The sequence below is a fragment of the Gadus chalcogrammus genome, chromosome 21 (genome assembly GCF_026213295.1).
Source record: "Gadus chalcogrammus isolate NIFS_2021 chromosome 21, NIFS_Gcha_1.0, whole genome shotgun sequence".
In the NCBI taxonomy this organism is placed as follows: domain Eukaryota; kingdom Metazoa; phylum Chordata; class Actinopteri; order Gadiformes; family Gadidae; genus Gadus; species Gadus chalcogrammus.
This window is the reverse complement of record NC_079432.1, coordinates 8,369,344-8,397,258: the sequence shown is the minus strand read 5'-3', so window position 1 is coordinate 8,397,258 and position 27,915 is coordinate 8,369,344. Positions and strand designations below refer to the sequence as shown.

At 43.6% G+C, this 27,915-nt stretch overlaps 1 protein-coding gene across 1 annotated transcript; it reads right to left on the bottom strand.

Annotated features, from left to right (window-relative positions):
- Positions 1 to 296: 296 nt before the first annotated feature.
- On the bottom strand, positions 297 to 27,635 carry LOC130374942 (deleted in malignant brain tumors 1 protein-like). Its single transcript, XM_056581923.1, has 37 exons — positions 27,423 to 27,635; positions 27,223 to 27,300; positions 26,749 to 26,775; positions 26,045 to 26,365; positions 25,445 to 25,750; positions 24,684 to 24,998; positions 23,455 to 23,748; positions 22,792 to 23,106; positions 22,355 to 22,651; positions 21,596 to 21,910; positions 20,367 to 20,660; positions 19,769 to 20,083; positions 19,283 to 19,588; positions 18,891 to 19,199; positions 18,418 to 18,732; positions 17,804 to 18,103; positions 17,416 to 17,709; positions 16,982 to 17,317; positions 15,663 to 15,998; positions 14,821 to 14,928; positions 14,344 to 14,448; positions 12,323 to 12,400; positions 11,843 to 11,869; positions 11,429 to 11,743; positions 9,044 to 9,337; positions 8,274 to 8,588; positions 7,682 to 7,978; positions 7,142 to 7,456; positions 6,656 to 6,961; positions 6,264 to 6,572; positions 5,787 to 6,101; positions 5,111 to 5,413; positions 4,726 to 5,016; positions 4,294 to 4,629; positions 2,695 to 2,802; positions 2,277 to 2,361; positions 297 to 1,970 (listed from the first exon to the last, which is right to left on the bottom strand). The coding sequence occupies exons 2-37, from the start codon at positions 27,263 to 27,265 to the stop codon at positions 1,814 to 1,816; spliced, it is 9,102 nt and encodes a 3,033-aa protein (XP_056437898.1). The 5' UTR covers positions 27,266 to 27,300; positions 27,423 to 27,635; the 3' UTR covers positions 297 to 1,813.
- Between the last annotated feature and the right edge of the window lie 280 nt (positions 27,636 to 27,915).

The following is a 27,915-nucleotide window of genomic DNA, read 5'->3' as shown; positions in this document are numbered from 1 at the left end:
TTTTTCCAATGCTTTGTGTGCAGGCTATGTCTGACTGTAGGCTACCGCTGCCTGTCTTGACCAGGACACTTGGAAATCAGATTTTAAATCTCTTTTTTTTCTGTTAAAAAGTAAAAATAAAAAACATCTTAAACAATCACGTCAGGTAGCCAACGTAGCCTACAATGTGCCTTTTATTTTATTTATATATTTTTAACTGATTTTGAAAGGTTTTGCGCACAAAATGTCAACATTCATATCAGAAATCATTTTTGTTTTTAGTTCAACTTTTTTAACATTCAACTTCCCCTGCAGTAAGTGACTGCCTGATTACAATTGCAGTAAGTAACAGCCGGTTTCCAATTTTCAAAACTGTGGAGCTACTTATTTGAATTCAACTACCCTTGTAGTAGGCCTAACTGCTGGTTTACAATTGTACTAATTGCCTGTTTACAATTCCCAATTCTCTGGTGTTCCGTTAGTTTCCTATTAAAACTCCCTCAAGATCACTTGGTCTAGTTTTTATCAATATCAACAGAACAACAAAAGTCGTGGCTAATTTTACGTCCTAAGAAATAACCTTGTAAACTGTCTGGGTCCTTTAACGGTGCAATGCTGATTAAGCAGGTTCCGAAGCAGGTTTTCCAGGTTATTAAGCAGGTTATCCGTCTTTGCAGCTTGTTGTGCTACAGTTAATGTCACTGTTTTGACTCCCCTGCCCCATTCATTATATTCTTTATTGTAAAGTAACAAAACATTTTCAAGTAACATTCACTACTTTATTTAAACATACATCGCTATGAGTAAATCCACATTTGAACAATTTTACTTTTTTATCTGAAATCAGCAGTAGTCTAAAACTAAACTATAGAGCTTGCAATATCGATCACATAGGCAACAATGCTGTAGGCTGGGATATTTAATCCAATACAAAGACATTAAAAAACATAGCGAGAAACTCTTTCTTTACACCATTGCCTTTTTTAATGGCATTTATTTAATTCAGATTAAAATATACCATAGCCACATTCGTTTTTTGATAATCTGTGATTATCACTAGTGGGCGTGTCCCCCTAGATGTATGATAGATAGATAAACAACAATTTCCACAGTCCACTGGGTAGGCTGGTGGACTGATCTAGCCAGTATACATCTAGGCGGACACACCCACTAGGGATGTCAGCAGGCTAGGTCATACAGGAAGACAGATTTTCAAATGGCTTGTAATGGCTAATCACACTCACACCTGGTGGCTTGATATCTACCCTTTAATATATTGGTTTTATCTTGGTCCCATCTTTGTACTAAACTCTAGCAGCACGAAGGAACTCAATGCGAAATTCTGCATTCTGTTCCATCAATAGACATACATAGACACTGAGTTGGCCTTTGGATCACGTTGCTGCCATATAAGGGAAATCTATTAAAAACGGGATAAACTGCGGTTTCTCTTGATGAGAAGCACAATTACATTTACATTTTTCAGCTGATTTCAGTGAGTAGTTTTTGTATTCATATTAAGTCATATATAACAAACTGCAGCCTGTTTACTTGTATTTGTTTAAAAGCCAGTCTTGGCCTCTCCAATATGGCTGCCACGTCTTTATACATCGAATGTGGTTCCATCACCCTGCTAGAGTTTACAACCAAGAAGGCCATCAGATGAACGTCCAAAGGAATGCATATCTATGCTCTAAATGTAGCCAATTATCCCACTAGTAACCTCTCTCAATTAAAATTTTCAGTAGACTCTTCAGTTCCTTTCCAAGATCCTTGACGATATATGAATGATTACATAACACCACAACCCATTGGCCCTTTTACTGTTTTGTTTTCATGAGTGAATAAGTGGCTCAAGCTCGTAACAAACTCGCCCGGTTAGGTCTTCGGTGGCATTTCTCTCCAGATTGTTGTCGGTCTCGACCTCGTTGGCGCCCTTATCTTCGGGGTTGGAACCATTGCCGTATTCATTCGCCAGGGTATTATAGTCCCTGAGGAGAACAATATTGGATATTTGCATGTACTTTTAGGGAGATTATTCAGCAAAGCGACTTAGTGTCTGTTAGACGATGTCATTGGTTAGAGCATCCTGCTCAGGGACGGAATAGGAAGATATTGGGGTTTGAATCCAGAACCTTTAGTCTGGGAGCCTAGCCGCTAGAATATCATGCCTCTATATTAAACAGTGAAGCATTGCAAACATATCACATGGTCTTCCCTTATAAAACGACTTGGACTCTATATTGACAAATAATGATGAACCGCTTCATTGGACATTATCTTCTTTATGTCTTTACCTTTCACTCGGCGCTCCACCTCTTATTTCTGCAGTGTCTTCTTTAATCACTTCCCCAACTCTACTGGTGAACTGTACCATGGCGCCTGGAACACAAAGTACAACAAAGGGTTTCTTGGGGTAGCAAAAAAAAGCAGTAATCCTTGTTTAGTATTAATGCTAGCTCTATTCACCCAGAGTTGAGCTTGTCTGCAATCAGTTTTAACATTATTATGTTGTAAAGTCTGAAGCTATGTAAAGTCTGATTTGTGAAACATGTGTTTACTGTGTTTCTACAGTAAATACCTTTTCTAAAAGTACAGGTGTGTGTGTGTGTGTGTGTGTGTGTGTGTGTGTGTGTGTGTGTGTGTGTGTGTGTGTGTGTGTGTGTGTGTGTGTGTGTGTGTGTGTGTGTGTGTGTGTGTGTGTGTGTGACTAACGTGACGCCATTCCTCTCCTTCTCCAGCAGAGATACACAATGGCGGACAGAATCAGGACTAGCGCGAGACCAACCATGGTTCCTGTCACGGTCGAAGAGACAGCAGATCCTGTTGGAGAAAGTTTTGAAGCATTTACCCCAGGTGATACCAAAAGTATGTTGAGTATCCATTTCCATACCTACCCTTTAGACACCTTTTCTGTTAGTAACCTATAGCATTATTTTGAGGGTGGGGCTTAGGGGTGAAGGCTAATGTTTATCTAAATATGTCCAGAAATGAAACCCATATTTGGTATATGGTTTTCCTTAAGGCCCTAGACACCGCCAAGACTCAACGGCCAACTGCCTTAATCCAACAACTCCGCCTCTCGTCTGACCTGTTCGCAGAAAAAACTGCATTGAAACACACCGCGAAGACTACTGCCGACCAAACCGGTAGCCATACATTTTCCGCTTGAGCGAGATGCAGGCGCTAGCCTCGCGGTGCTAGTCCGCCCCTTCCAAACACCACGCTGATTCTCTGGTTGTGTACACAACCAATCAGAGGCTCTATACCTCAGACGCCTACGCTCTCAGATTAGCATGTTGATTCTGACCAGAAACCGTCTGCTCTGTTCCAAAAGCTTCCAGCACAGATGAACACACGAACAGATTTGTCTGAGTCTCCCCAAACGTTTCAGACGGCCAACGGTTGGGCCAGTGTGTTCCTCGCTTTAGACGCTCTTTTATCCTAATAGTTATATAGGGTTTAATTTAAGGCTTGAATTGGATCAACCTCAACACATAGGGCAACATTTAAGAGTTTTGTTTTTGTCTAAAGTTTGGAATTAAGTGTCTGATGTTAGACAAAAATCGTTGACACGACAACACATAAACGGTGTTTTCAGAAATCTCCACTTTGGCCGGAGTTTTTAGAAATGATCGTTTTCTGTGATAAAAACAGCATTTTCGTGTAAATGAGAGGCCAAACTGCGTGGAAATATCTGCGTTTTCCCTTCCTGTAAACGGGGCCTAAGTACATCTCACATGTGTAAGTGAATCTGAAATCTGATGTCATGCGCAAAGCGAGTTCTAAGCTTGATCACCTGTTGCTTCTAGTTTCCATATATCTGATTAGATGGACATTACAAACCTTAGTCACATGTGCCACCTTTGTGTTTCAATTTAGGACTTCAGGACGTGGGTGATGCAGAGAGAAACTCAATGCTTACAGCCTTAATTTGACGCAACTTTGTGCAAAACTAGCATGAAGCTGCGTCATATAAGCCTATCAGCATACATTTCAACTCGAGCGAACATCATTTAGAAGTGATAATAGAAGTGACACCAACCGCCAAGAAACGTCTCTATTCATCGCATCTATTCACTTCTTTGCATTGACTTTCTATCTAATCGTGCCATGCAAAAATTCTCTTTGCTTTTATATATCCATCATAGACCCATAATAGATCTAGGTGGATAGGTGTCGCTATTAACACTAATTAAGGGTCCGCTCTATTTAAGGACCCACACCTGTGTTAATCATACGATTACACCTTTCTGAAAAGGGTCTATTCACTGCACTAACATGGAACATGTGACACAAAGTCCTGGAACTCACCTGACACTATGACCTGGATTATTTTCGAGGGCACTGAATGGAAGGATTGTGCAGAGATATTGATGGAATAGACACATGTGTAATCGCCCTGGTCTTGCGTGGTGACGTCTAAGAAATCAAAGTAAGCCACTTGGATGATGGAGTGGCTTAACGATTCCTGATGCTTTGTGGCGGTGGTGTTGGACTTGCGCAGGTAGAAGCACCCCCCCTCGTATTTGGAGAAAATGGAGCAAGAGATGGAGAAGGTGCTTCCTCCCTTGACCTCTATTTTGTTAGTGGGTATAAGCATCATGGGGCCACCCGATGGCAGGGAGATGATGGGCTGCTGTAGTTTCACTGTGAAGGGGACACCAAACAGAACTTGTGTGAGCTCATGGAGGATTGGCCGACGCCTTGTTGTTATGGCATGTCATAGAAACAACAGTGGCTGACCTGTGACTTTGAGCTCAACAGGATCTCCCAGCATGTCAATGGTTTTGGATAGGATTTTCTTTTGAAAATGGCAGTGATACAAGCCTCCATGGCTCAAGTTGGTCTTGGGGATAGTGAAGGTTGCAGTTTCACTCACAGAGTATCTCTGCATTCTGAAGGGGCCTGGTGTCTTTTGTAAGATATACGTTCCTCCCAGGTGGTCGGTTAACACGGAGCACGTTATTTCAACTCTGTCACCGAAGTTTACCTCTGGACCCGGGTTCAGAGATACATGTGGCTTGGGTAAATTTCCTGCAAACAGGAAAACCCGTATCAATGTCGGACAAAGGGATCAATACCATACAAATGACATTTACATTTTTCAAAACAAATGGTGTTTGCTTACCTAAACATACAATGCCCACATCTTCACTATGACCGCAGTTATTTTCGCCATAGTCCGGATGAGGACACTGAGTGATCGCGTCCTCTTCACCGGTACAAACAACATTGTCCAGCCATATTGGGCCATCCCCTGCACCAAATCCATTACTGAAAGAAATGCCCTGGCCACACCCCATCTGCCGGCACACTACATCAGTGTTACTCATTTCCCATTCGTCGTCACATATCGTTCCCCACTGGCCATTGTGTGAAATCTCCAGCCGGCCAGAACATTCGCTTCTGCCATTAACCAACCTTATAGATTCTGGATACAAGAAGAGAGGAAGCGTGAACTGCATTAAATACAGATACATTGATTGTTTAAGCTGGAGGAATAATAAACTAAAGGGAAGGAGCAGCCATATTAACTGTAACAGGAATCGGTACATTCTTCTACAGCAGACAAAACGTTGTTGATTTGAAAGAGTTATACTTTTTTACTGTTGAATACTTCTGGCGGAGTTGAGTCCGCAAATTAAGTGCTTACAGATTTCAACCTCCAGCAAGATGATTGCTCGAAAACAATATGAAGCCAAATAGAGTGAAACACCCTGATTACCCAGACTTTTGCTCATTGGCAATCAGGCTTCAGAATCATTCTGAGTAATATAACATTATCTAACCAGCTCACTGTGTACCTGTGCAGACAACACCGGCATCCTGTTCGTGGCCACAGCTAGTGCCGTTGAATCCACTCTGTGAGCATTTGAAAACTGACGCCTCATTGTTGAAACACAGATCGCTGGCTTCCCATATGGGCCCGGTACCTTGCTGAAACTGTGCATTACCAGAGATGCTCGCCACATTCCCGCATCCCAAGAGACCACACACAACCATAGCGTCGGACATGGACCAGTCTTCACCACACACGGTGCCCCACTGGCCTGCATGTTGGACCTCCACTCTCCCAAAACATTGACCCGTGGAATGGACCAAGCGTGTGGGCAAACCATCTGTGGTTGTGGACAGGTTGTTAAGGTTGTTATAAAATCTGTCATTGCAATTTCTACGTAATATTTATGCATCTGATTTAGATTGTGATTTTCTTGGGAGTGGTCTCATAGTATTTATTTGAATATAATATAGTACATGAAACAATAATTAAGTTCCCTTACCTGAGCACAGAAGTCCAGCCACTGAGGTGCTGTTGCAAGTCGAGGAACCAATGTTCTGTTGTCTGCATTCGTCGGGTGAGTGCTCGCGTCCAGTACAACTAATTTCTCCGATCAACATGTTTGTGCTGCCTCGGCCAAAGAAGCCAGAATTAGGGATCTTCTGGGCCCTACCACATTGGAGATACTTACATACCACCGCCGCATCATTCATATCCCAGGTTTCATCGCACACACTTCCCCATTGGCCATTGTGGTACAATTCAACCCTTCCGGTGCACTTATTGGATCCATTGACTAACCTCACGTTACCTAGGACAAAATACAAAATATATAAAAATAGTAACGTGATAAGTGTGCCTTTCAGACATCCAGACTTCCCAAAGATTTCTTACCTGAACAAACTACTGTTGCCGCAGCAGCATGATTCTGGCTGGTCTGGGCATATCCTCTCAGGGAGCACTGGCTTATCGAGGTTTCTCTGCCGTTACAAGTGGTGGTGTACCCTGTCGCCTGGCCGGCATGTCCGAAATTGAACGGTGTTGAGGCCACCACCGGTTCTCCACATTGCATCTCTCTGCACACCACAAGCGCTTCATTGAGCCCCCAGTTAGCATTAAACACTGGTGCCCATTGTCCTTCCTGGTTGATCTCCACTCTGCCTGAGCAGTGGTTGCTCCCGTTCAGGAGTCGGGTGGAAACTGCAGAACACAGGATGGGAGGATCAGAGACGCAATCGCAATCAAACAACTGTCTGAAATGACATTTGTTATTTAAAGGGTGATCCCTTATGTCCAAAGCCTACCCGTAGGCATCTGTTAAATCGCTTTGGATTGAACCGTCTGCTAAATGACTGAACAGTTAAAGGTCAGGACACTCACTTGAACATTGCACTCCAGCATCTTCCATGTGGTTACAGTTGCTCTCACCAAAGTCTGTGCGTTTGCATTGCATGAGCGAGGTCTCGTTACCAAAACATTCCAAGTCGTCTAACCAGACGTTACCCCGGCCCGGGCCATAGTAGGCTGCAGGTTTGATGAGTAAGGGTGTTCCGCAGTCCATCGCTCGGCATGCGACCTCTGCGTCCCTGATGTCCCAGGAGTCATCACACACAGTTCCCCATTGGCCGTCGTTTTGGACCTCCACTCTCCCCGTGCATCGATCAGTGCCATTCACCAGTTTAATATCTGGTTGGCCTGTGCGTAATACAAGAATACAATAGTCATTGATTCTACAACTCGGACAGGTATTAACACAACACACACACACACACATACACACACACACATACACACACACACACACACACACACACATACACACAGTATACATCTAACAATTTTTCTAACTCAACTAATAAAATAATGACCAAGAATATGTGGTACCTCAATTATCAAAAAAAAACACACGCTATCTTTTACCTGTGCAGTAAACAACTGCTGCTTCACATGCGCTCGGGTTAGACTGAAGTGGGCAGGTGGCGATGGAGGTCTCAGCGCCGACGCAGCTGGCCGTGAAACTTCCCTGATTAGTACTCGCTCCGATGTTGAGCCTCACAGCCTTTTTATCCGGCGTGCCGCATTCTAACTCACGGCACACCAGTGACTCTTCCTTATTTCCCCAATGGCTGTTTTTACAAATCTTCACCCACTGTCCCTCGTGTTCAACTTCCAGTCGACCGTTGCAACGACTGGTGCCGTTGACCAGCTTGACTTTCTCTGAAAAGGGCAAATAGTATATTACATAACGCATTCTCACCAAACAGCCCTTTTCCTTGTAGAGTAAAAAAGCCTTCAAGCCTTCCATCTTCTTTTGCCTCTCGTTTTGTGCCTTGCTTCTCTTGATCCCATGATCATGCCTCATCAAACATTTACTGAATGTCTGCTTCAGATGGGACTTTTCCGACATTGACTCGTTTGGTGAAAAAAGGATGAATGATTTTAATCATTTTCCAGTGTGTCAACATAGAATTCCCACTTGATTTGGAGATGAATTGTGAATAAAAGTGAATACCTGAACACTCGACGCCGGCATCTTCCGAATGGCCGCAGTCATTGACCCCAAAGCCTGCGTGTTTGCATTCTCCCAGTGTCCTCTCTTGGCCATTGCACCCAAGGTCATCCAGCTGAATGGGGCCAGCCCCCTGGCCAAAGTGGGCTTGGTATTTTACCCCCAGGGCCGTCCCGCATTTCATCTCGCGGCACGCAACTTCTGCCTCCTGTAGGCCCCAGCCATCATCGCAGACTGATCCCCACTGGCCTTCGTGTAAGACCTCCACTCGTCCAGAACAACGAGTCGTCCCGTTGACCAGCCGAATCTGTTTACTGTCTATCCCGGTTCAGAGAGGGACCAGTTACTCACAAAACATCAAAGAGTGAAATGCCAATAACAATGCCTTTTTTGCAATCTCAAAAATTTGCAGAAATGTGTTTTTTTAATACCATTTAAACCTCACACCAATCGATTCCTTGAAGGACCACCTTAAAGAGACACCCTTGAAGAGTCAGGCTCTTCAAGGGTGGTTGGTATTAAAAAAACACATTTCAACAAACTTTTAAGATTGCAAAAATGGCCACACTCTGGCTCCAGCCACTGCTTCACAATTCCCTCCAGTTGGAATCCAACCCAACACCCTAAACCCCTAGAAGAGCCTTGCTCTTCAAGCATGGCTCTTCTCGGAGGATGGAGTCAACCATCCCAAGAAACAGGATAAAAGCATCCACCAAATGGCACGCGCATTCTCCACACATTACCAATAGCAATACAAGTAAGGGTTAACATACGTGTACAGAGAAGGGAGGCGCTGTCACAAGTGTCGGCTGTTTCCTTGATTTCACACTCCGTGAATGACGTCTCGTTTCCCAGGCAACTTGCCTTGACTCCTATTGGTGCAATTCTGTCCCCAAAGTCTGGCATATCCTGTCCAGTAAGCGGGGTCCCACATTTCAGCTCCTGACACAACACCTCATGCTCTTTCTGGCTCCAGCCACTGCTGCACAATTTCCTCCAATGATCACCATGTTTGACCTCAATGCGACCCTCACAACGCTGAGTCCCATTGAGCAGCTTGATGTGGTCTGAAAAAGAAACCCCACAAGTTTCCACGAAGCAACAGATCCTTGAATTTGTGAATTTAATTTCTGTGACCGTGTAAGAATGACTTCTGACTTCTGTACTCTGTAGTGTCATAAATCCATTTTGAATGAAACTGTCGCTTGTTTTATAGATAATAATACATATTACATTTGTATTGATACATTATATGATTATTATTTAAATATTACATCATTATCAAATTTATAGATATAACATCACCGGCCACCGCAAAACACAAACAATTGTAATCTATTGAATACCTTTTCCGGAAGTTAGGGTTTCAATGTCCCAGAACTAGGGGATAAGATCAAACTAAGCAAACATTGCATACGCATATATGTAACTCTTTTTAGTCACCTATCAAGTGCTGATATTGGAGGTGTCTAAGTAGAATTGTAGCCTTGCGATTGTGGCAGGTAGTTGACCTGGCATGTCATCTGTATTTTGTTCATGTTGGACGTATAATACTACTTCACAATGTGGCCAATGTGACGACTCTTCTTCAATATGCTGCTCAATACCCAATTATCCCCAAACTTCTCTAAGGCTGTGGGACTCCTTATGCGTGGTTGACCTCATTGCCAGGTAGACCAAAACCTGCCTTGCTTCCCCGCTGACATATACCTTTGTTAGATGTGCTTCCCCCCTTTTAACCCGTGTGAATGTATACATATTGCGCCGTTCTAGGTAAGGTCTACTGCCGCGTGTCACACCGCTGTCCTATGGAGGTAGATTTGTGTCGTTATTATGCAATCAAAAATAATAGGTTTGAGAGCAAAACTTTCCACACTGCAATCAAAAAATAGTTTTGAGAGCAAAACTTTCCACACTGCAATCAAAAAATAGATTTGAGAGCAAGACTATCAACACTGCAATCCAAAAAAGTTTTATTGCAAGATAAATTAATGTGCTAAAAAAAATATTAATGGGAATCCAAAAGTTTTGTTGGAAACCCAAAAGTTTTGTTTGCAAATCCAAAAGTTTTGTTTGTGAATCCAAAAGTTTTGTTTGCGAATCAAAAAGCTTTGTTTGCGAATCCTAAAGTTTTGCTTGCGAATCCAAAAGCTTTGCTTGCTGTTAAGCTGAATCTCGTGGGCGGGACCTACGCCGAAAGATGTAAGACACGTCTCTATTGGCCAGTCTCGATCGGAGTGACAGCTTGGCAACATCCACAGTTAGTAACGAGAGAGGGAGTTCTATTTCATGTAGGCTACGCCGTCTAGGCTTCGCCTTATGGGCTTGTCCCGTGCCCGCGCGCCCTGAAAATTCAGTAGGCCTCCCTGTCAGCCGACAAGGAGACCATGGCAGAGGAGAGCAGGTCGATGTTGTTGACCGCCGCCGCGGATTGAGAGGCACAAACAAACACCCTGTCCGTCAGGCCGACAATCTGCTTCTGGAGGCGGTCGGGGGGAAGCGGCTTTTCGGATGTTGCCAAGCTGTCACTCCGATCGAGACTGGCCAATAGAGACGTGTCTTACATCTTTCGGCGTAGGTCCCGCCCACGAGATTCAGCTCAACACCAAGCAAAGCTTTTGGATTCGCAAGCAAAACTTTAGGATTCGCAAACAAAGCTTTTTGATTCGCAAACAAAACTTTTGGATTCGCAAACAAAACTTTTGGATTTGCAAACAAAACTTTTGGATTCCCATTAATATTTTTTTTATCACATTAATTTATCTTGCAATAAAACATTTTTTGATTGCAGTGTCGATAGTTTTGCTCTCAAATCTATTTTTTGATTGCAGTGTGGAAAGTTTTGCTCTCAAACCTATTTTTTGATTGCAGTGTGGAAAGTTTTGCTCTCAAACCTATTATTTTTGATTGCATAATAAAGACACAAATCTACCTCCATACTGTCCATGATGAACGGCATCGAGCAAGGGTGGGTCTAATCTGGATGGCTGCAACGTAACGCACGTAACACCCCCGTCTCACGGACGATACATTGAGACACATTGGTCTTGTTACATTCACCTCCCTTAAGAAAAACAAATCTGTGGTGTGGAGTGTTAGGACAACAGGCGATATATAAAAAACAAATATAAAAACACGTTGTTGTACTGCAGCCGAACCTGAACACACAACCCCCACGTCTTCGCCGTGGCCGCAGTTGTTGGTGCCCAATTCTCTGTGTTCGCATTTCAGCAACGAGGTCTCCAGGCCGGAGCAGCGCACGTCGTCCAGCCAGATCTCCTCTTTGCCCTCGCCGTAGAAGGCGCGCGGCTTGATCTCCAGGGCCGTGCCGCAGTCCAGTGAGTTGCACACCACCTCGGTGTTCCTCAGGGTCCAGCCGTCGTCACACACCGTGCCCCACGTGTCGCGGTGGAACACCTCCACCCGACCAGAGCAGCTGGTGGGCCCGTTGACCAGCCGAATCGCCGCTGCGCCTGGAGGGGGGTGGGGGTGGGGGGTGGGGGGGGGGTGGGTTGTGGTCTTTGCTCTTTGTATAGCACACGTTGTTTGTAAAATGGATTGAATGTACTTACTTGCACTCAGAGGGAAATTCAGTAGACCTACAGGGGAAAAAAAACAATTAAGGGATTCATAATAATAATAATTTCATTATATTACATTGCATAATAATAAAATAATAACTGACTATTGGCCTATCAATAATACATATTGGCTAATGAGTTTGTTATAATTATAGCTAAGAACTAACTACTAACTAATTATGATGCAATCTACTAGCTGATAAAGATCTCGATCTGTTGACTGAAACAAATTAATTCTCCAATAATTAATAATGTATGTTTATCTTATGTCTTGTGTGTCTCTAGAATGTCTCTGGTGTCTTCTTATATGTCTTCGTGATGGGTCAGATGTTATCAGGATGTTATTATTTGGTCAATGTACTGTTAAATAAATAGCGTTGATCTAATAGTTAATTCCATACACTAACTAGATTATAAAAATGTTCACGTATATTTCACATTTGCAACAGACGAGGATAGAAACATCCTTACCTATGGCTATAACAAGGAGAACATGAAGATGTATGGTATTCATAGTAGTTATGAAGGACAGCCTAACTCCTGTTAATACTGAGGATAAAAACAAATACACAAGTAGTAGTTGTTTAACATGTAGGTGCTCATTTATGTGGACAAAAAGTAGAACCTTTTGGCTGTGGCAATTTGTTAAGATAATGATTGATATGTTTTACCTTCTTAGTACACCCAACCAAAGGATCTCCTTAACAGCAGACAAATCCAGGATACTAAATCGAAATAGTGGAAAAGCCTGGATATGAAAAAAAGACAAAATGAACATCCCTGTACAGGTGACATAGATGAAATGACAAAAATGGCCTTTGGACTTGGAATGCCTGTTGACTTTTGGATCAATCATTAAAGTTGTATTTTGTAAATTGTGGGCAATATTTACACAGTTTGGGAAAAGAAAACGTGGTTAACCGTATTCACTCTGTCGCATTTGGATAAGCAAGCAAGGGGCAAGGCGAGTTGGTCTGCGATTACCTGTGTTGGAACATACAGACATACAGCCATGGAAGCTGCTAAACACTGTTACACTCGTTTGGAACCTATATATTTTTTTATTGTTTTTAATTGATATATAATTATCATGCATAGCAAACTGCCCAACTTCGGAAGGCATCTACACCGCGAGACGATTTGAGTTGAACAAAAGTCATGGCTAACTTACGTCCCAACAAACCACTTTGCAACCTGGCCGGTTCCTTTAACGGTGCAATTCTGATTAGGTAGGATCCAAGGCAGGTTTTCCAGGTTATTAAGCAGGTTATCCGATCGCTGCAGCTTGTTGTGCTGGTGCTATGATCACTGTTTTGACTCCCCTGCCCCATTCACTATATTCTACAATGTAAAGAACAAAACATTTTCAAGTAACACCCACTACTTTATTTAAAAGTACATCGCTATGAGATATCCACATTGGCACAGTTAATAAACTTTGTTATCTGACATCATCAGCAGTGGTCTCAAACTAAAATAAAAAGCTTGCAATATCGGTCAAAAAGGATACAATGCTTGAGGCTAAGATATTTAATCCAATACAAAGACATTCAAAAAAATAGCGAGCCATCTCTTTCTTTCACAACAATGCCTTCTTTAATGGCATTTATTTAAATCTCCAAAAAAAAACCACTATAGCCACATTCATTCGTATTACCTTTTTTTATTTTACCTAATTTTTTGATAATCTGTGACTCGGTCGGAAAGGGGTGATATCATTCCATCATGTGTGAGTGTGATTAGACATCACAAGCCGTTTGAAAATCTGCCTTTCCCTGTGCCCTAGTGACATCACTAGTGGGCGTGTCCACCTAGAAGTATGATTGATAGATAAGCAACAATTGTCACAGTCCACTTGGTAGGCTGGTGGACTGATCTATCCAGCATAGATCTAGGTAGGCCCAATAAGGATGTCACTAGGGTACCGGGAAAGGAAGATTTTCAAACGGCTTGTCATGGCTAATCACACTTACACCTGGTGGCATGACATCATCCCTTTAAATATCTTGGGCCCATCTTGGTCCCATCTTTGAAATAAACTCAAACAGCATGTAGGAACTGAATACCTAATTTTGCATTCAGTGCCATCGATAGACATATATACAGTCCATAGACACTGCATTGGCCTTTGGATCATATGTCAACTTCGCTGACATATTGGTAATGTCTATAAGCAAATACAACGGGATAAGCACAATTGCGTTTACATTTCTCAACCGATTTTAGTTCTTGTATTCCTATTAAATCATATATTACAAACTGAAGCCCGTTTACTTGTATTTGCTTAAAAGCCAGTCTTGGCCTCTCAAATATGGGTGCCACGCTGACGTATCGCAGCAACGTGACAAGGCTGTCAAAGTGGTATCTACATACGGTTATCTCTCAATTAACATTTTCAGTAGATTATTCAGTTCCATTTCCAGAACCCTGACGATATATGAATGATTACCTAACACCACATCCCATTGGCACTTGTTTTCATGAATGAATAAGTGGCTCAAGCTCGTAAGAAACTCGCCCTATTAGGTCTTCGGTGGCATTGCTCTCCAGATTGTTGTCGGACTCGACCTCGTTTTGGCCCTTGTGTACCATGGCACCTGAAACACAAAGTACAACAAAGTGTTTCTTAGGGTAGCAAAACAAGCAGTCATCCTTGTTTGTAATTAAAGCTAGCTCTATTCCCCCAGAGTTGAGCTCGTCTGCTATCAGTCGGAACATTGTGAATGTAAAGTCTGATTTGTGACACTAACTAACTGGCATGGTGTTTCTACAATAAGTACCTTTTCTAAATGTACAGCTGTGTGTGTGTGTGTGTGTGTGTGTGTGTGTGTGTGTGTGTGTGTGTGTGTGTGTGTGTGTGTGTGTGTGTGTGTGTGTGTGTGTGACGTGTGTGTGTGTGTGTGTGTGTGTGTGTGTGTGTGTGTGTGTGTGTGTGTGTGTGTGTGTGTGTGTGTGTGTGTGCCACTAACGTGACGCCATTCTTCTCCTTCTCCAGCATAGATACACAATGGTGGACAGTATCAGGACAAGCGCGAGACCAACCATGGTTCTTCTCATGGTTGAAGGGACATCAGATCCTGTTGGAGAAAGTTTTGAAGAGTTTACCCCAGGATAGCAAAAGTATATCGAGTATCCAGTGGCGGTATTAGGCACGGCCGAACCGGTCCCGGGGCGTCGTATTTGTGGGGGGCGCCAAATTACGTGGGTACCATAGCATTGTTTGGGGAATTGGCATATTGGCGCCCCGTCTGGCTACAGGCGCACCTGCTCGTTGAGAAGGTGAGACAGATGGACTGAAACCCCCACTGAAGTCCGTCCGTCTGTCCTGCTCAGAGGAAGTTTTGCCCGGGGCGTAACTGGACTTAGAACCACCACTGTGAGTATCCATTTCCATACCTACCCTTTAGACATCTTTTCTTTTCACATTAATTTGTGGGTGGGGCTTAGGGGAGAAATCTGTTTTTTACAACGTTTATCTGAATATGTACAGAAACGTTTCAGATGGCCAACGGTTGGGCCAGTGTTTTCCTCGCTTTAGACGTTCTTTTATCCTACTAGTTGTATAGGTTTTATTTTAAGGCTTGAATTGGATCAACCTCAACACATATCGCATCATGTAAGAGTTTTGTTTTTGCCTATTGTTTGGAAATAAGTGTCTGAGGTTTGACACAAATCAGATGCAATTCTTTACTTTCTTTTATATTACGTTTTTTTTCTCACCAGTAATTCCCATAAAAACAATTTACATGAGTGTCTATGTGTTACATTATGTTGGCATGTAGAAAAGGTAGCACAAAGTCCTGGAACTCACCTGACACTGTGACCTGGATTGTTTTAGAGGGGACTGAATGGAAGGATTGTGTAGAGATATTGATGGAATAGACACATGTGTAATCGCCCTGGTCTTGTGTAGTCACGTCTGAGAAATCAAAGGAAGCCGCTTGGATGATGGAGTGGCTTAACGCTGCCTGAAGCTTTGTGGCGGTGGTGTTGGTCTTGCGTAGGTAGAAGGACCCCCCCTCGTATTTGGAGAAAATGAAGCAAGAGATGGAGAAGGTGCTTCCTCCCTCGACCTCTATTTTGTTGGTGGGTATAAGCATCATGGGGCCACCCGATGGCAGGGAGATGATGGGCTGCTGTAGTTTCACTGTGAAGGGGACACCAAACAGAACTTGTGTGAGCTCACTGAGGATTGGCCGACCCCTTGTTGTTATGGCATGTCAGAAAAACAACAGCAAGAAATCAGTGTCTGAAGTAAGACACAAATACGATGCAATTCTTTACTTTCTCTTATATTGCATTTTTTTTCTCCCCAGTAATTCCCCTAAAAACATTTTACATGCGTGTATGCGTTACATTATCTTGGCGTGTTGAGCCGTAGAATAGACCTTCTTTCATAATCTTACTCATCCTACCCTCATTAAACCCTAAAAAGACACACTTAAAGTGGCACTGAGAATGTCTAATGAGAACTTGCATGGTGGAATAAGTATCCAACTTCCCATGTGTAAGTGAATCTGAAATCTGATGTCATGCGCAAAGCGAGTTCTAAGCTTGATCACCTGTTGATTCTAGTATCCATATATCTGATTAGGTGGACATCACAAACCTAGTCACATGAGCCACTTTTGTGATTCAGTTAGGACTTCAGGACGTGAGCGATGCTGAGAGAAACCCAACGCTTACAGACTTATTTGACGCAGCTTTGTGCAAAACTTGCATGAAGCTGCATCATATAAGCCTGTCAGCAGACATTTTAACTTGAGCAAACATCATTTAGAAGTAGTAATTTAGGTTTGCGCTACGCTATTCAAACCATTCGTGCTGGGCCATTCACACCTTTCACGCAGTCAGTACCAACCGCCAAGAAACGTCTCCATCGTCGCATCTTTTTGGCTTCTTTGCATTGACTTTGTATGTAATCTTGCCATGCAAAAAATATCTCTGCTTTTATTGATCCATCATAGACCTATAATAGGTCTATGTGGATAGGTGTCGCTAGTAACACTAATTAAGGGTCCGCTCCATTTAAGTACCCACACCTGTGTTAATCCTACGATGAGACCTTTCTGAAAAGGGTCTATTCACTGCACTAACATGGAACATCTGACACAAAGTCCTGGAACTCACCTGACACTATGATCTGGATTGTTTTCGAGGGGACTGAATGGAAGGATTGTGCAGAGATATTGATGGAATAGACACATGTGTAATTGCCCTGATCTTGCGGGGTCACTTCTGAGAAATCAAAGTAAGCCACTTGGATGATGGAGTGGCTTAACGCTGCCTGAAGCTTTGTGGCGTTGGTGTTGGTCTTGCGCAGGTAGAAGGACCCCCCCTCGTATTTGGAGAAAATGGAGCAAGAGATGGCGAAGGTGCTTCCTCCCTCGACCTCTATTTTGTTGGTGGGTATAAGCATCATGGGGCCACCCGATGGCAGGGAGATGATGGGCTGCTGTAGTTTCACTGTGAAGGGGACACCAAACAGAACTTGTGTGAGCTCACGGAGGATTGGCCGACGCCTTGTTGTTATGGCATGTCATAGAAACAACAGTGAGGCTGACCTGTGACTTTGAGCTCAACAGGATCCCCCAGCATGTCAATGGTTTTGGATAGGATTTTCTTTTGAAAATGGCAGTGATACAAGCCTCCATGGCTCAAGTTGGTCTTGGGGATAGTGAAGGTTTCAGTTTCACTCACAGAGTATCTCTGCATTCTGAAGGGGCCTGGTGTCTTTTGTAAGACAAACATTCCTCCCAGGTGGTCGGTCATTTCCACAGAGCACGTTATTTCAACTCTGTCACCGAAGTTTACCTCTGGACCCGGGTTCAGAGATACATGTGGCTTGGCTAACTTTCCTGCAAACAGGAAAACCCGTATCAATGTCGGACAAACTGATCAATACCATACAAATGACGATTATGTTTTTCCAAACAAATGGTGTTTGCTTACCTGCACATACAATGCCCACATCTTCACTATGACCGCAGTTATTTTCGCCATATTTCCGATGAGGACACTGAGTGATCACGTCCTCTTCACCGGTACAAACAACATCGTCCAGCCATATTGGGCCACTTCCTGCACCAAAGCTACCAATAGAAAGGCCATGGCCACACCCCATCTGCCGGCACACTACTTCAGTGTTACCCATATGCCAGTTGTCGTCACATATCGTTCCCCACTGGCCATTGTGTGAAATCTCCAGCCGGCCAGAACATTCGCTTCTGCCATTGACCAACCTTATTGATTCTGGATACAAGAAGAGAGGAAGCGTGAACTGCATTAAATACAGATACATTGATTGTTTAAGCTGGAGGAATAATATACATGTTAAGGGGAAGGAGAAACCATATTCACTGTAATAGGAATCAGTACATTCTACTTCAGCAGTCAACAAGTTTTTTACAGTTAAATCCTTCTACATTTTTACTGTTGAATACTTCTGGCTAAGTTGAGTCCTCAAATGTATGCTTACAGCACACATTTGCTGTGCTTACAGATTTCAGGCTCCAGCAACATGATTGGTCGAAAACAACATGAAGCCAAATAAAGTGACTGTGTACCTGTGCAGACAACACCGGCATCCTGTCTGTGGCCACAGCTAGTGCCGTTGAATCCACTCTGTGAGCATTTGAAGACTGACGCCTCATTGTTGAAACACAGATCGCTGGCTTCCCATATGGGCCCGGTGCCTTGCTCATACTGTGCATTACCAGAGATGCTCGCTGCCTTCCCGCATCCCAAGAGACTACACACAACCATGGCGTCGGACATGGACCAGTCTTCACCACACAAGGTGCCCCACTGGCCTGCGTGTTGGACCTCCACTCTCCCAAAACATTTACCCGTGGAATGGACCAAGCGCGTGGGCAAACCATCTGTAGTTGTGGACAGGTTGTTGGAAGAAAGATAAAATCTGTCTATTTTCTACCTAATATTTATGCATTTGATTTAGATTGTAATTTACTTGGGAGTGGTCTCATAGTATTTATTTGAATATAATATAGTACATGAAACAATAACTAAGTTCCCTTACCTGAGCACAGAAGTCCAGCCACTGCGGTGCTGTTGCAAGTCGAGGAACCAATGTTCTGTTGTCTGCATTCGTCGGGTGAGTGCTCGCGTCCAGTACAACTAATTTCTCCAATCAACATGTTTGTGCTGCCTCGGCCAAAGAAGCTAGAATTAGGGATCTTCTGGGCCCTACCACATTGGAGATACGTACATACCACCGCCGCATCATTCATATCCCAGGTTTCATCGCACACACTTCCCCATTGGCCATTCTCGTACAATTCAACCCTTCCGGTGCACTTATTGGATCCATTGACTAACCTCACGTTACCTAGGACAAAATACAAAATATATAAAAATAGTAACGTGATAAGTGTGCCTTTCAGACATCCAGACTTCCCAAAGAGTTCTTACCTGAACAAACTACTGTTGCCGCAGCAGCATGATTCTGGCTGTTCTGGGCATATCCTCTCAGGGAGCACTGGCTTATCGAGGTTTCTCTGCCGTTACAAGTGGTGGTGTACCCTGTCGCCTGGCCGGCATGTCCGAAATTGAACGGTGTTGAGGCCACCACCGGTTCTCCACATTGCATCTCTCTGCACACCACAAGCGCTTCATTGAGCCCCCAGTTAGCATTAAACACTGGTGCCCAGTGTCCTTCCTGGTGGATCTCCACTCTGCCTGAGCAGCGGTTGCTCCCGTTCAGGAGTCGGGTGGAAACTGCAGAACACAGGATGGGAGGATCAGAGATGCAATCGCAATCACACAACCGTCTGAAATGACATTTGTTATTTAAAGGGTGATCCCTTATGTCCAAAGCCTACCCGTAGGCATCTGTTAAATCGCTTTGGATTAAACCGTCTGCTAAATGACTGAACAGTTAAAGGTCAGGACACTCACTTGAACATTGCACTCCAGCATCTTCCATGTGGTTACAGCGGCTCAGACCGAAGTGTCTGTGTTTGCATTGCATGAGCGAGGTCTCGTTACCAAAACATTCCAAGTCGTCTAACCAGACGTTACCCCGGCCCGGGCCATAGTAGGCTGCAGGTTTGATGAGTAAGGGTGTTCCGCAGTCCATCGCTCTGCATGCAACCTGTGCGTCCCTGATGTCCCAGGAGTCATCACACACGGTTCCCCATTGGCCGTCGTTTTGGACCTCCACTCTCCCCGAGCATCGATCATTGCCATTCACCAGTGTAATACCTGGATGGCCTGTGCGTAATACAAGAATACAATAGTCATTGATTCTACAACTCAGGTATTAACACAACACACACACACAAACACACACACACACACTATACATCTCACAATTCTAACTCACAAATAATAAAATAATGACCAAGAATATGTTGTGCCTCATTTATGCACATGATGAAAAGAAATCAACGCGCTATCTTTTACCTGTGCAGTAAACAACTGCTGCTTCACATGCGCTCGGGTTCGACTGAAGCGGGCACATTACCAATAACAATACAAATAAGGGTTAACATACTTGCACAGAGAAGGGAGGCACTGTCACAAGTGTCGGCTGTTTCCTTGATTTCACACTCCATGAATGACGTCTCGTTTCCCAGGCAACTTGCCTTGACTCCTATTGGCGCAATTCTGTCCCCAAAGTCTGGCATATCCTGTCCAGTAAGCGGGGTCCCACATTTCACCTCCTGACACAACACCTCATGCTCTTTCTGGCTCCAGCCACTGCTGCACAATTTCCTCCACTGATCACCATGTTTGACCTCAATGCGACCCTCACAACGCTGAGTCCCATTGAGCAGCTTGATGTGGTCTGAAAAAGAAACCCCAACAAGATCCTTGAATTTGTGAATTAAATTTCTGTGACCGTGTAAGAGTAAGAATGACTTCTGACTTCTCTACTCTGTACTCTGTAGTGTCATAAATGCATTTTGAATTAAACTGTCGCTTCTTTTATAGATAATAATACATATTACATTTTTATTAATACTTTATATAATTATTATTACATCATTATCAATTTTATAGATATAACAACACCTGCAACTGCAAAACATAAACAATTGTAATCGTTGAATACCTTTTCCAGTAAGTTAGGGTTGCAATTTCCCACAATTAGGGTATAAGATCTAACTAAGCAAACATTGCATATGCATATATGTAACTCTTTTCAGCAACCTATCAAGTGCTGATATTGGCGGTGTCTAAGTAGAATTGTAGCCTTGCCATTGTGGCAGGTAGTTGACCTGGCATGTCATCTGTATTTTGTTCATGGTCGACGTATAACACTACTCCACAATTTGGCCAACGTGACGACTCTTCTTCTTCAATATGCTGCTCAATACCTAATTGTCCCCAAACTTCTCTACGACTGTGGGACTCCTTATGCGTGGTTGACCAAAACCTGCTTTGCTTCCCCACTGACATCGTCATTTGTTTAATCTCCTCCCCCCTTTTAACCCGTGTGAATGTGTACATATTGCGCCGTTCTAGGTAGGCCTATAAGGTCTACTGCCTCGTGTCACACCACTGTCCATGATGAACGGTATCGAGCAAGGGTGGGTCTAATCTGGATGGCTGCAACATAACTCACGTAACACCCCCGTCTCACGGACGATACATTGAGACACATTGGTCTTGTTACATTCACCTCCCTTAAGAAAAACAAATCTGTGGTGTGGAGTGTTAGGACAACAGGCGATATATGAAAAACTAATGTGAAAACACGTTGTTGTACTGCAGCCGAACCTGAACACACGACCCCCACGTCTTCGCCGTGGCCGCAGTTGTGGATGCTCAATCCACTGTGATTGCATTTCTGCAACGAGGTCTCCTGGCCGGAGCAGCGCACGTCGTCCAGCCAGATCATCCCCTTGCCCTGGCCGTAGAAGGCGCGCGACTTGATCTCCAGGGCCGTGCCGCAGTCCAGTGAGTTGCACACCACCTCGGCGTTCCTCATGGTCCAAGCGTCGTCACACACCGTGCCCCAGTGGTCGCGGTAGAACACCTCCACCCGACCGGAGCAGCTGGTGGACCCGTTGACCAGCCGCATCTCCGCTGCGTCTGGGGGGGGGGGGGGGGCGTAGAATTATTGCTAATTCTTGTGTTACGCCAGAACTAACTAGAACTTTAATACTATCTACTAGCTGATAAAGTTCTTGATCTGGTCAGAATATCAGCATTGGAAACGGTAGACAGAAAAAAAAGTTCTCAAATAATTGAACGGTTTTATTTTTTTTATGTCTTGTGTGTCTCTAGAATGTCTCTGGTGTCTTCTTATCTGTCATCGTGATGGAACAGATGTTATCGGGATGTTATTCTTTGCTCAATATGCTGTTCAATAAATAGCGTTGATCTAACACTTAATTCCCTACATTATCTAGATTATAAAATGTTCAGTATACATCTCGCAATTTTTCTAACTCACGAATAATTAAATAATGACCAAGAATATTTTGTTCCTCATTCATGCACATGATCAAAAGAAATCAACACGCTATCTTTTACCTGTGCAGTAAACAACTGCTGCTTCACATGCGCTCGGGTTCGACTGAAGCGGGCAGGCGGCGATGGAGGTCTCAGCGCCGACGCAGCTGGCCGTGAAATTTCCCCGATTAGAACTTGCTCCGATGTTGAGCCTCACAGTCTTGTTATCCGGCGTGCCGCATTCTAACTCACGGCACACCAGTGACTCTTCCTTATCGCCCCAATGGCTGTTTTTACAAATCTTCACCCACTGGCCCTCGTGTTCAACTTCCAGTCTACCGTTGCAACGATCAGTGCCGTTGAACAGCTTGACTTTCTCTGAAAAGGGCAAATAGTATATTACATAACGCATGAATAACCCATGAACAAAAAAAGATGAATGAGTTATACCCTTTTCCAGTGTGTCAACATAGAATTCCTACTTGACTTGGAGATGAATTGTGAATAAAAGTGATTACCTGAACACAAGACCCCGGCATCTTCCGAATGGACGCAGTTAGTGATCCCAAAGCCTGCGTGGTTGCATTCTCCCAGTGCCCTCTCTTGGCCATTGCACCCAAGGTTATCCAGCAGAATGGGGCCAGCCCCCTGGCCAAAGTGGGCTCGGTATTTGACCCCCAGAGCCGTCCCGCATTTCATCTCGCGGCACGCAACCTCTGCCTCCTGTAGGCCCCAGCCATCACCGCAGACTGATCCCCACTGGCCTTCGTGTAAGACCTCCACTCGTCCAGAACAACGAGTCGTCCCGTTGACCAGCCGAATCTGTTTACTGTCTAGAGTGAAATGCCAATAACAATGTCTGATAAATGAATATTATAATGTACATTTATAAGACATTGTTTGGCAATCATTTCGTTTTTTTTACAATCTCAAAAGTTTGTAGAAATGTGTTTTTTAATACCATTTAAACCCCACACGCTGATTCCTTGAAGGGCCACCTACCCTTAAAGAGACACACTTGAAGAGCAAGGCTCTCACCCTTGAAGGGCCATGCTCTTCAAGCATGGCTCTTCTAGGAGGATGGAGTCACCCATCCCAAGAAACAGGATAAAAGCATCCACCAAACGGCACGCGCATTCTCCACACATTACCAATAACAATACAAGTAAGGGTTAACATACTTGCACAGAGAAGGGAGGCACTGTCACAAGTGTCGGCTGTTTCCTTGATTTCACACTCCATGAATGACGTCTCGTTTCCCAGGCAACTTGCCTTGACTCCTATTGGCGCAATTCTGTCCCCAAAGTCTGGCATATCCTGTCCAGTAAGCGGGGTCCCACATTTCACCTCCTGACACAACACCTCATGCTCTTTCTGGCTCCAGCCACTGCTGCACAATTTCCTCCACTGATCACCATGTTTGACCTCAATGCGACCCTCACAACGCTGAGTCCCATTGAGCAGCTTGATGTGGTCTGAAAAAGAAACCCCAACAAGATCCTTGAATTTGTGAATTAAATTTCTGTGACCGTGTAAGAGTAAGAATGACTTCTGACTTCTCTACTCTGTACTCTGTAGTGTCATAAATGCATTTTGAATTAAACTGTCGCTTCTTTTATAGATAATAATACATATTACATTTTTATTAATACTTTATATAATTATTATTACATCATTATCAATTTTATAGATATAACAACACCTGCAACTGCAAAACATAAACAATTGTAATCGTTGAATACCTTTTCCAGTAAGTTAGGGTTGCAATTTCCCACAATTAGGGTATAAGATCTAACTAAGCAAACATTGCATATGCATATATGTAACTCTTTTTAGCAACCTATCAAGTGCTGATATTGGCGGTGTCTAAGTAGAATTGTAGCCTTGCCATTGTGGCAGGTAGTTGACCTGGCATGTCATCTGTATTTTGTTCATGGTCGACGTATAACACTACTCCACAATTTGGCCAACGTGACGACTCTTCTTCTTCAATATGCTGCTCAATACCTAATTGTCCCCAAACTTCTCTACGACTGTGGGACTCCTTATGCGTGGTTGACCAAAACCTGCTTTGCTTCCCCACTGACATCGTCATTTGTTTAATCTCCTCCCCCCTTTTAACCCGTGTGAATGTGTACATATTGCGCCGTTCTAGGTAGGCCTATAAGGTCTACTGCCTCGTGTCACACCACTGTCCATGATGAACGGTATCGAGCAAGGGTGGGTCTAATCTGGATGGCTGCAACATAACTCACGTAACACCCCCGTCTCACGGACGATACATTGAGACACATTGGTCTTGTTACATTCACCTCCCTTAAGAAAAACAAATCTGTGGTGTGGAGTGTTAGGACAACAGGCGATATATGAAAAACTAATGTGAAAACACGTTGTTGTACTGCAGCCGAACCTGAACACACGACCCCCACGTCTTCGCCGTGGCCGCAGTTGTGGATGCTCAATCCACTGTGATTGCATTTCTGCAACGAGGTCTCCTGGCCGGAGCAGCGCACGTCGTCCAGCCAGATCATCCCCTTGCCCTGGCCGTAGAAGGCGCGCGACTTGATCTCCAGGGCCGTGCCGCAGTCCAGTGAGTTGCACACCACCTCGGCGTTCCTCATGGTCCAAGCGTCGTCACACACCGTGCCCCAGTGGTCGCGGTAGAACACCTCCACCCGACCGGAGCAGCTGGTGGACCCGTTGACCAGCCGCATCTCCGCTGCGTCTGGGGGGGGGGGGGGGGGGCGTAGAATTATTGCTAATTCTTGTGTTACGCCAGAACTAACTAGAACTTTAATACTATCTACTAGCTGATAAAGTTCTTGATCTGGTCAGAATATCAGCATTGGAAACGGTAGACAGAAAAAAAAGTTCTCAAATAATTGAACGGTTTTATTTTTTTTATGTCTTGTGTGTCTCTAGAATGTCTCTGGTGTCTTCTTATCTGTCATCGTGATGGAACAGATGTTATCGGGATGTTATTCTTTGCTCAATATGCTGTTCAATAAATAGCGTTGATCTAACACTTAATTCCCTACATTATCTAGATTATAAAATGTTCAGTATACATCTCGCAATTTTTCTAACTCACGAATAATTAAATAATGACCAAGAATATTTTGTTCCTCATTCATGCACATGATCAAAAGAAATCAACACGCTATCTTTTACCTGTGCAGTAAACAACTGCTGCTTCACATGCGCTCAGGTTCGACTGAAGCGGGCAGGCGGCGATGGAGGTCTCAGCGCCGACGCAGCTGGCCGTGAAACTTCCCAGATTAGAACTCGCTCCGATGTTGAGCCTCACAGCCTTTTTATCCGGCGTGCCGCATTCTAACTCACGGCACACCAGTGACTCTTCCTTATTTCCCCAATGGCTGTCATTACAAATCTTCACCCACTGGCCCTCGTGTTTAACTTCCAGTCGACCGTTGCAACGACTGGTGCCGTTGAACAGCTTGACATTCAATGGCACATCTGAAAAGGGCAAATAGTATATTACATAACGCATTCTCACCAAACAGCCCTTTTACTTGTAGAGTAAAAAGCCTTCAAGCCTTCGATCTTCTTTTGCCTCTCGTTATGTGCCTTGCTTCTCTTGATCCCATGATCATGCCTCATCAAACATCTACTGAATGTCTGCATCAGATGGGACTTTTCCAACATTGACTCGTTTAGTGAAAAAGAGAGGAATGAGTTGAACCCTTTTTCAGTGTGTCAACATAGAACTCCTACTTGACTTGGAGATGAATTGTGAATAAAAGGGAATACCTAAACACTCGACGCCGGCATCTTCCCAATGGCCGCAGTCATTGACCCCAAAGCCTGCGTGTTTGCATTCTCCCAGTGTCCTCTCTTGGCCATTGCACCCAAGGTTATCCAGCAGAATGGGGCCAGCCCCCTGGCCAAAGTGGGCTCGGTATTTTACCCCCAGGGCCATCCCGCACTTCATCTCGCGGCACGCAACTTCTGCCTCCTGTAGGCCCCAGGCATCATCGCAGACTGATCCCCACTGGCCTTCGTGTAAGACCTCCACTCGTCCAGAACAACGAGTCGTCCCGTTGACCAGCCGAATCTGTTTACTGTCTATCCCTGTTCAGAAAGGGACCAGTTACTCACAAAACATCAAAGAGTGAAATACCAATAACAATGTCTGATACATGAATATGATTATGTACATTTATAAGACATTGTTTGGTAATCGTTCACATTGTGGCCTTTTTTGCAATCTCTAAGGTTGGTAGAAATGTGTTTTTTAATACCATTTAAACCTCACACCAATCAAATCGTTGAAGGGCCACCTACCCTTAAAGAGACACCCTTGAAGAGCCTTTCTCTTCAAGGGTTGATATTAAAAAACACATTTAAAAAAAGCGGTTAAGATTTAAAGAATGGCCCCACTCTGTGGCGGGGTGTCGTGGTCTCTGCTCTTTGTGTAGCACATGTTGTTTGTCAAATGGATTGAACGTACTCACCTGCAGTCAGAGGGGAATTCAGTAGACCTACAGAGGAAATAAAACAATTAAGGGATTCATAATAATCATAATATCATTATAGTACATTGTTTAATAATGATACTAAAAAACGAATGGCCCATCAATTATAAATATTGGCTAATGAGTATGTTATAATTATTGCTAATACAATTTTTGTATTACGCCAGAACTAACTAGAACTATGATGCAATCTACTAGCTGATAAAGTTCTCGATCTGTTCAGAAAATCAGCATTGGAAAAAGTAGACAAATAATTGTACGCTTTTATTATTTATTTTTTTAGAATGTCTTGTGTTTCTCTAGAATGTCTCTGGTTTCTTGTTATATGTCATTGTGATGGAACAGATGATATCGGGATGTTATTATTATAGTTAATTCCCTACATTATCTAGATTATAAAAATGTTCACGTATATTTCACATTTGCAACAGAAGAGGATAGAAACATCCTTACCTATGGCTATAACAAGGAGGACATGAAGACGTTTGGCCTTCATAGTAGTTATGAAGGACAGCCTGACTCCTGTCAATACTGAGGATAAAAACAAATACACAAGTAGTAGTTGTTTAACTTGTAGGTGCTCATTTATGTGGACAAAAAGTAGTACCTATTTGCTGTAGCAATTTGTTAAGATAATGATTGAGATGTTTCACCTTCTTAGTACACCCAACCGAAGGATCTCCTTAACAGCAGACAAATCCAGGATACTAAATCGAAATAGTGGAACAGTCCGGAAATGAAAAAAGGACTAAATGAACTTCCCTGTATAGCTGGCATAGAGGAAGTGACAAAAATGATCTTCGGACTTGGGATGCCTGTTGAATTTTGGATCAATCATTAAAGTTGTGATATCATGCCACCAGATGTGAGTGTGATTAGACATTTTAAGCCGTTTGAAAATCGGCCTTTCCCTTTTCCCTGGAGACATCACTAGTGGGCGTGTCCACCTAGATGTATGATTGATAGATAAGCAACAATTGCCTGGTTATTAAGCACACAATATACACCGTAAGAAAATAAAATGCAGACTTCACATTTAAGAAAGACTACTGGGGGAAGTAAATTTCAAAATCAACATAAGTTGAGCATCTTTTTTTCACATGTGAATTGGGATTCTCACTGTTGGCCCAACCTCATTGAAATCAA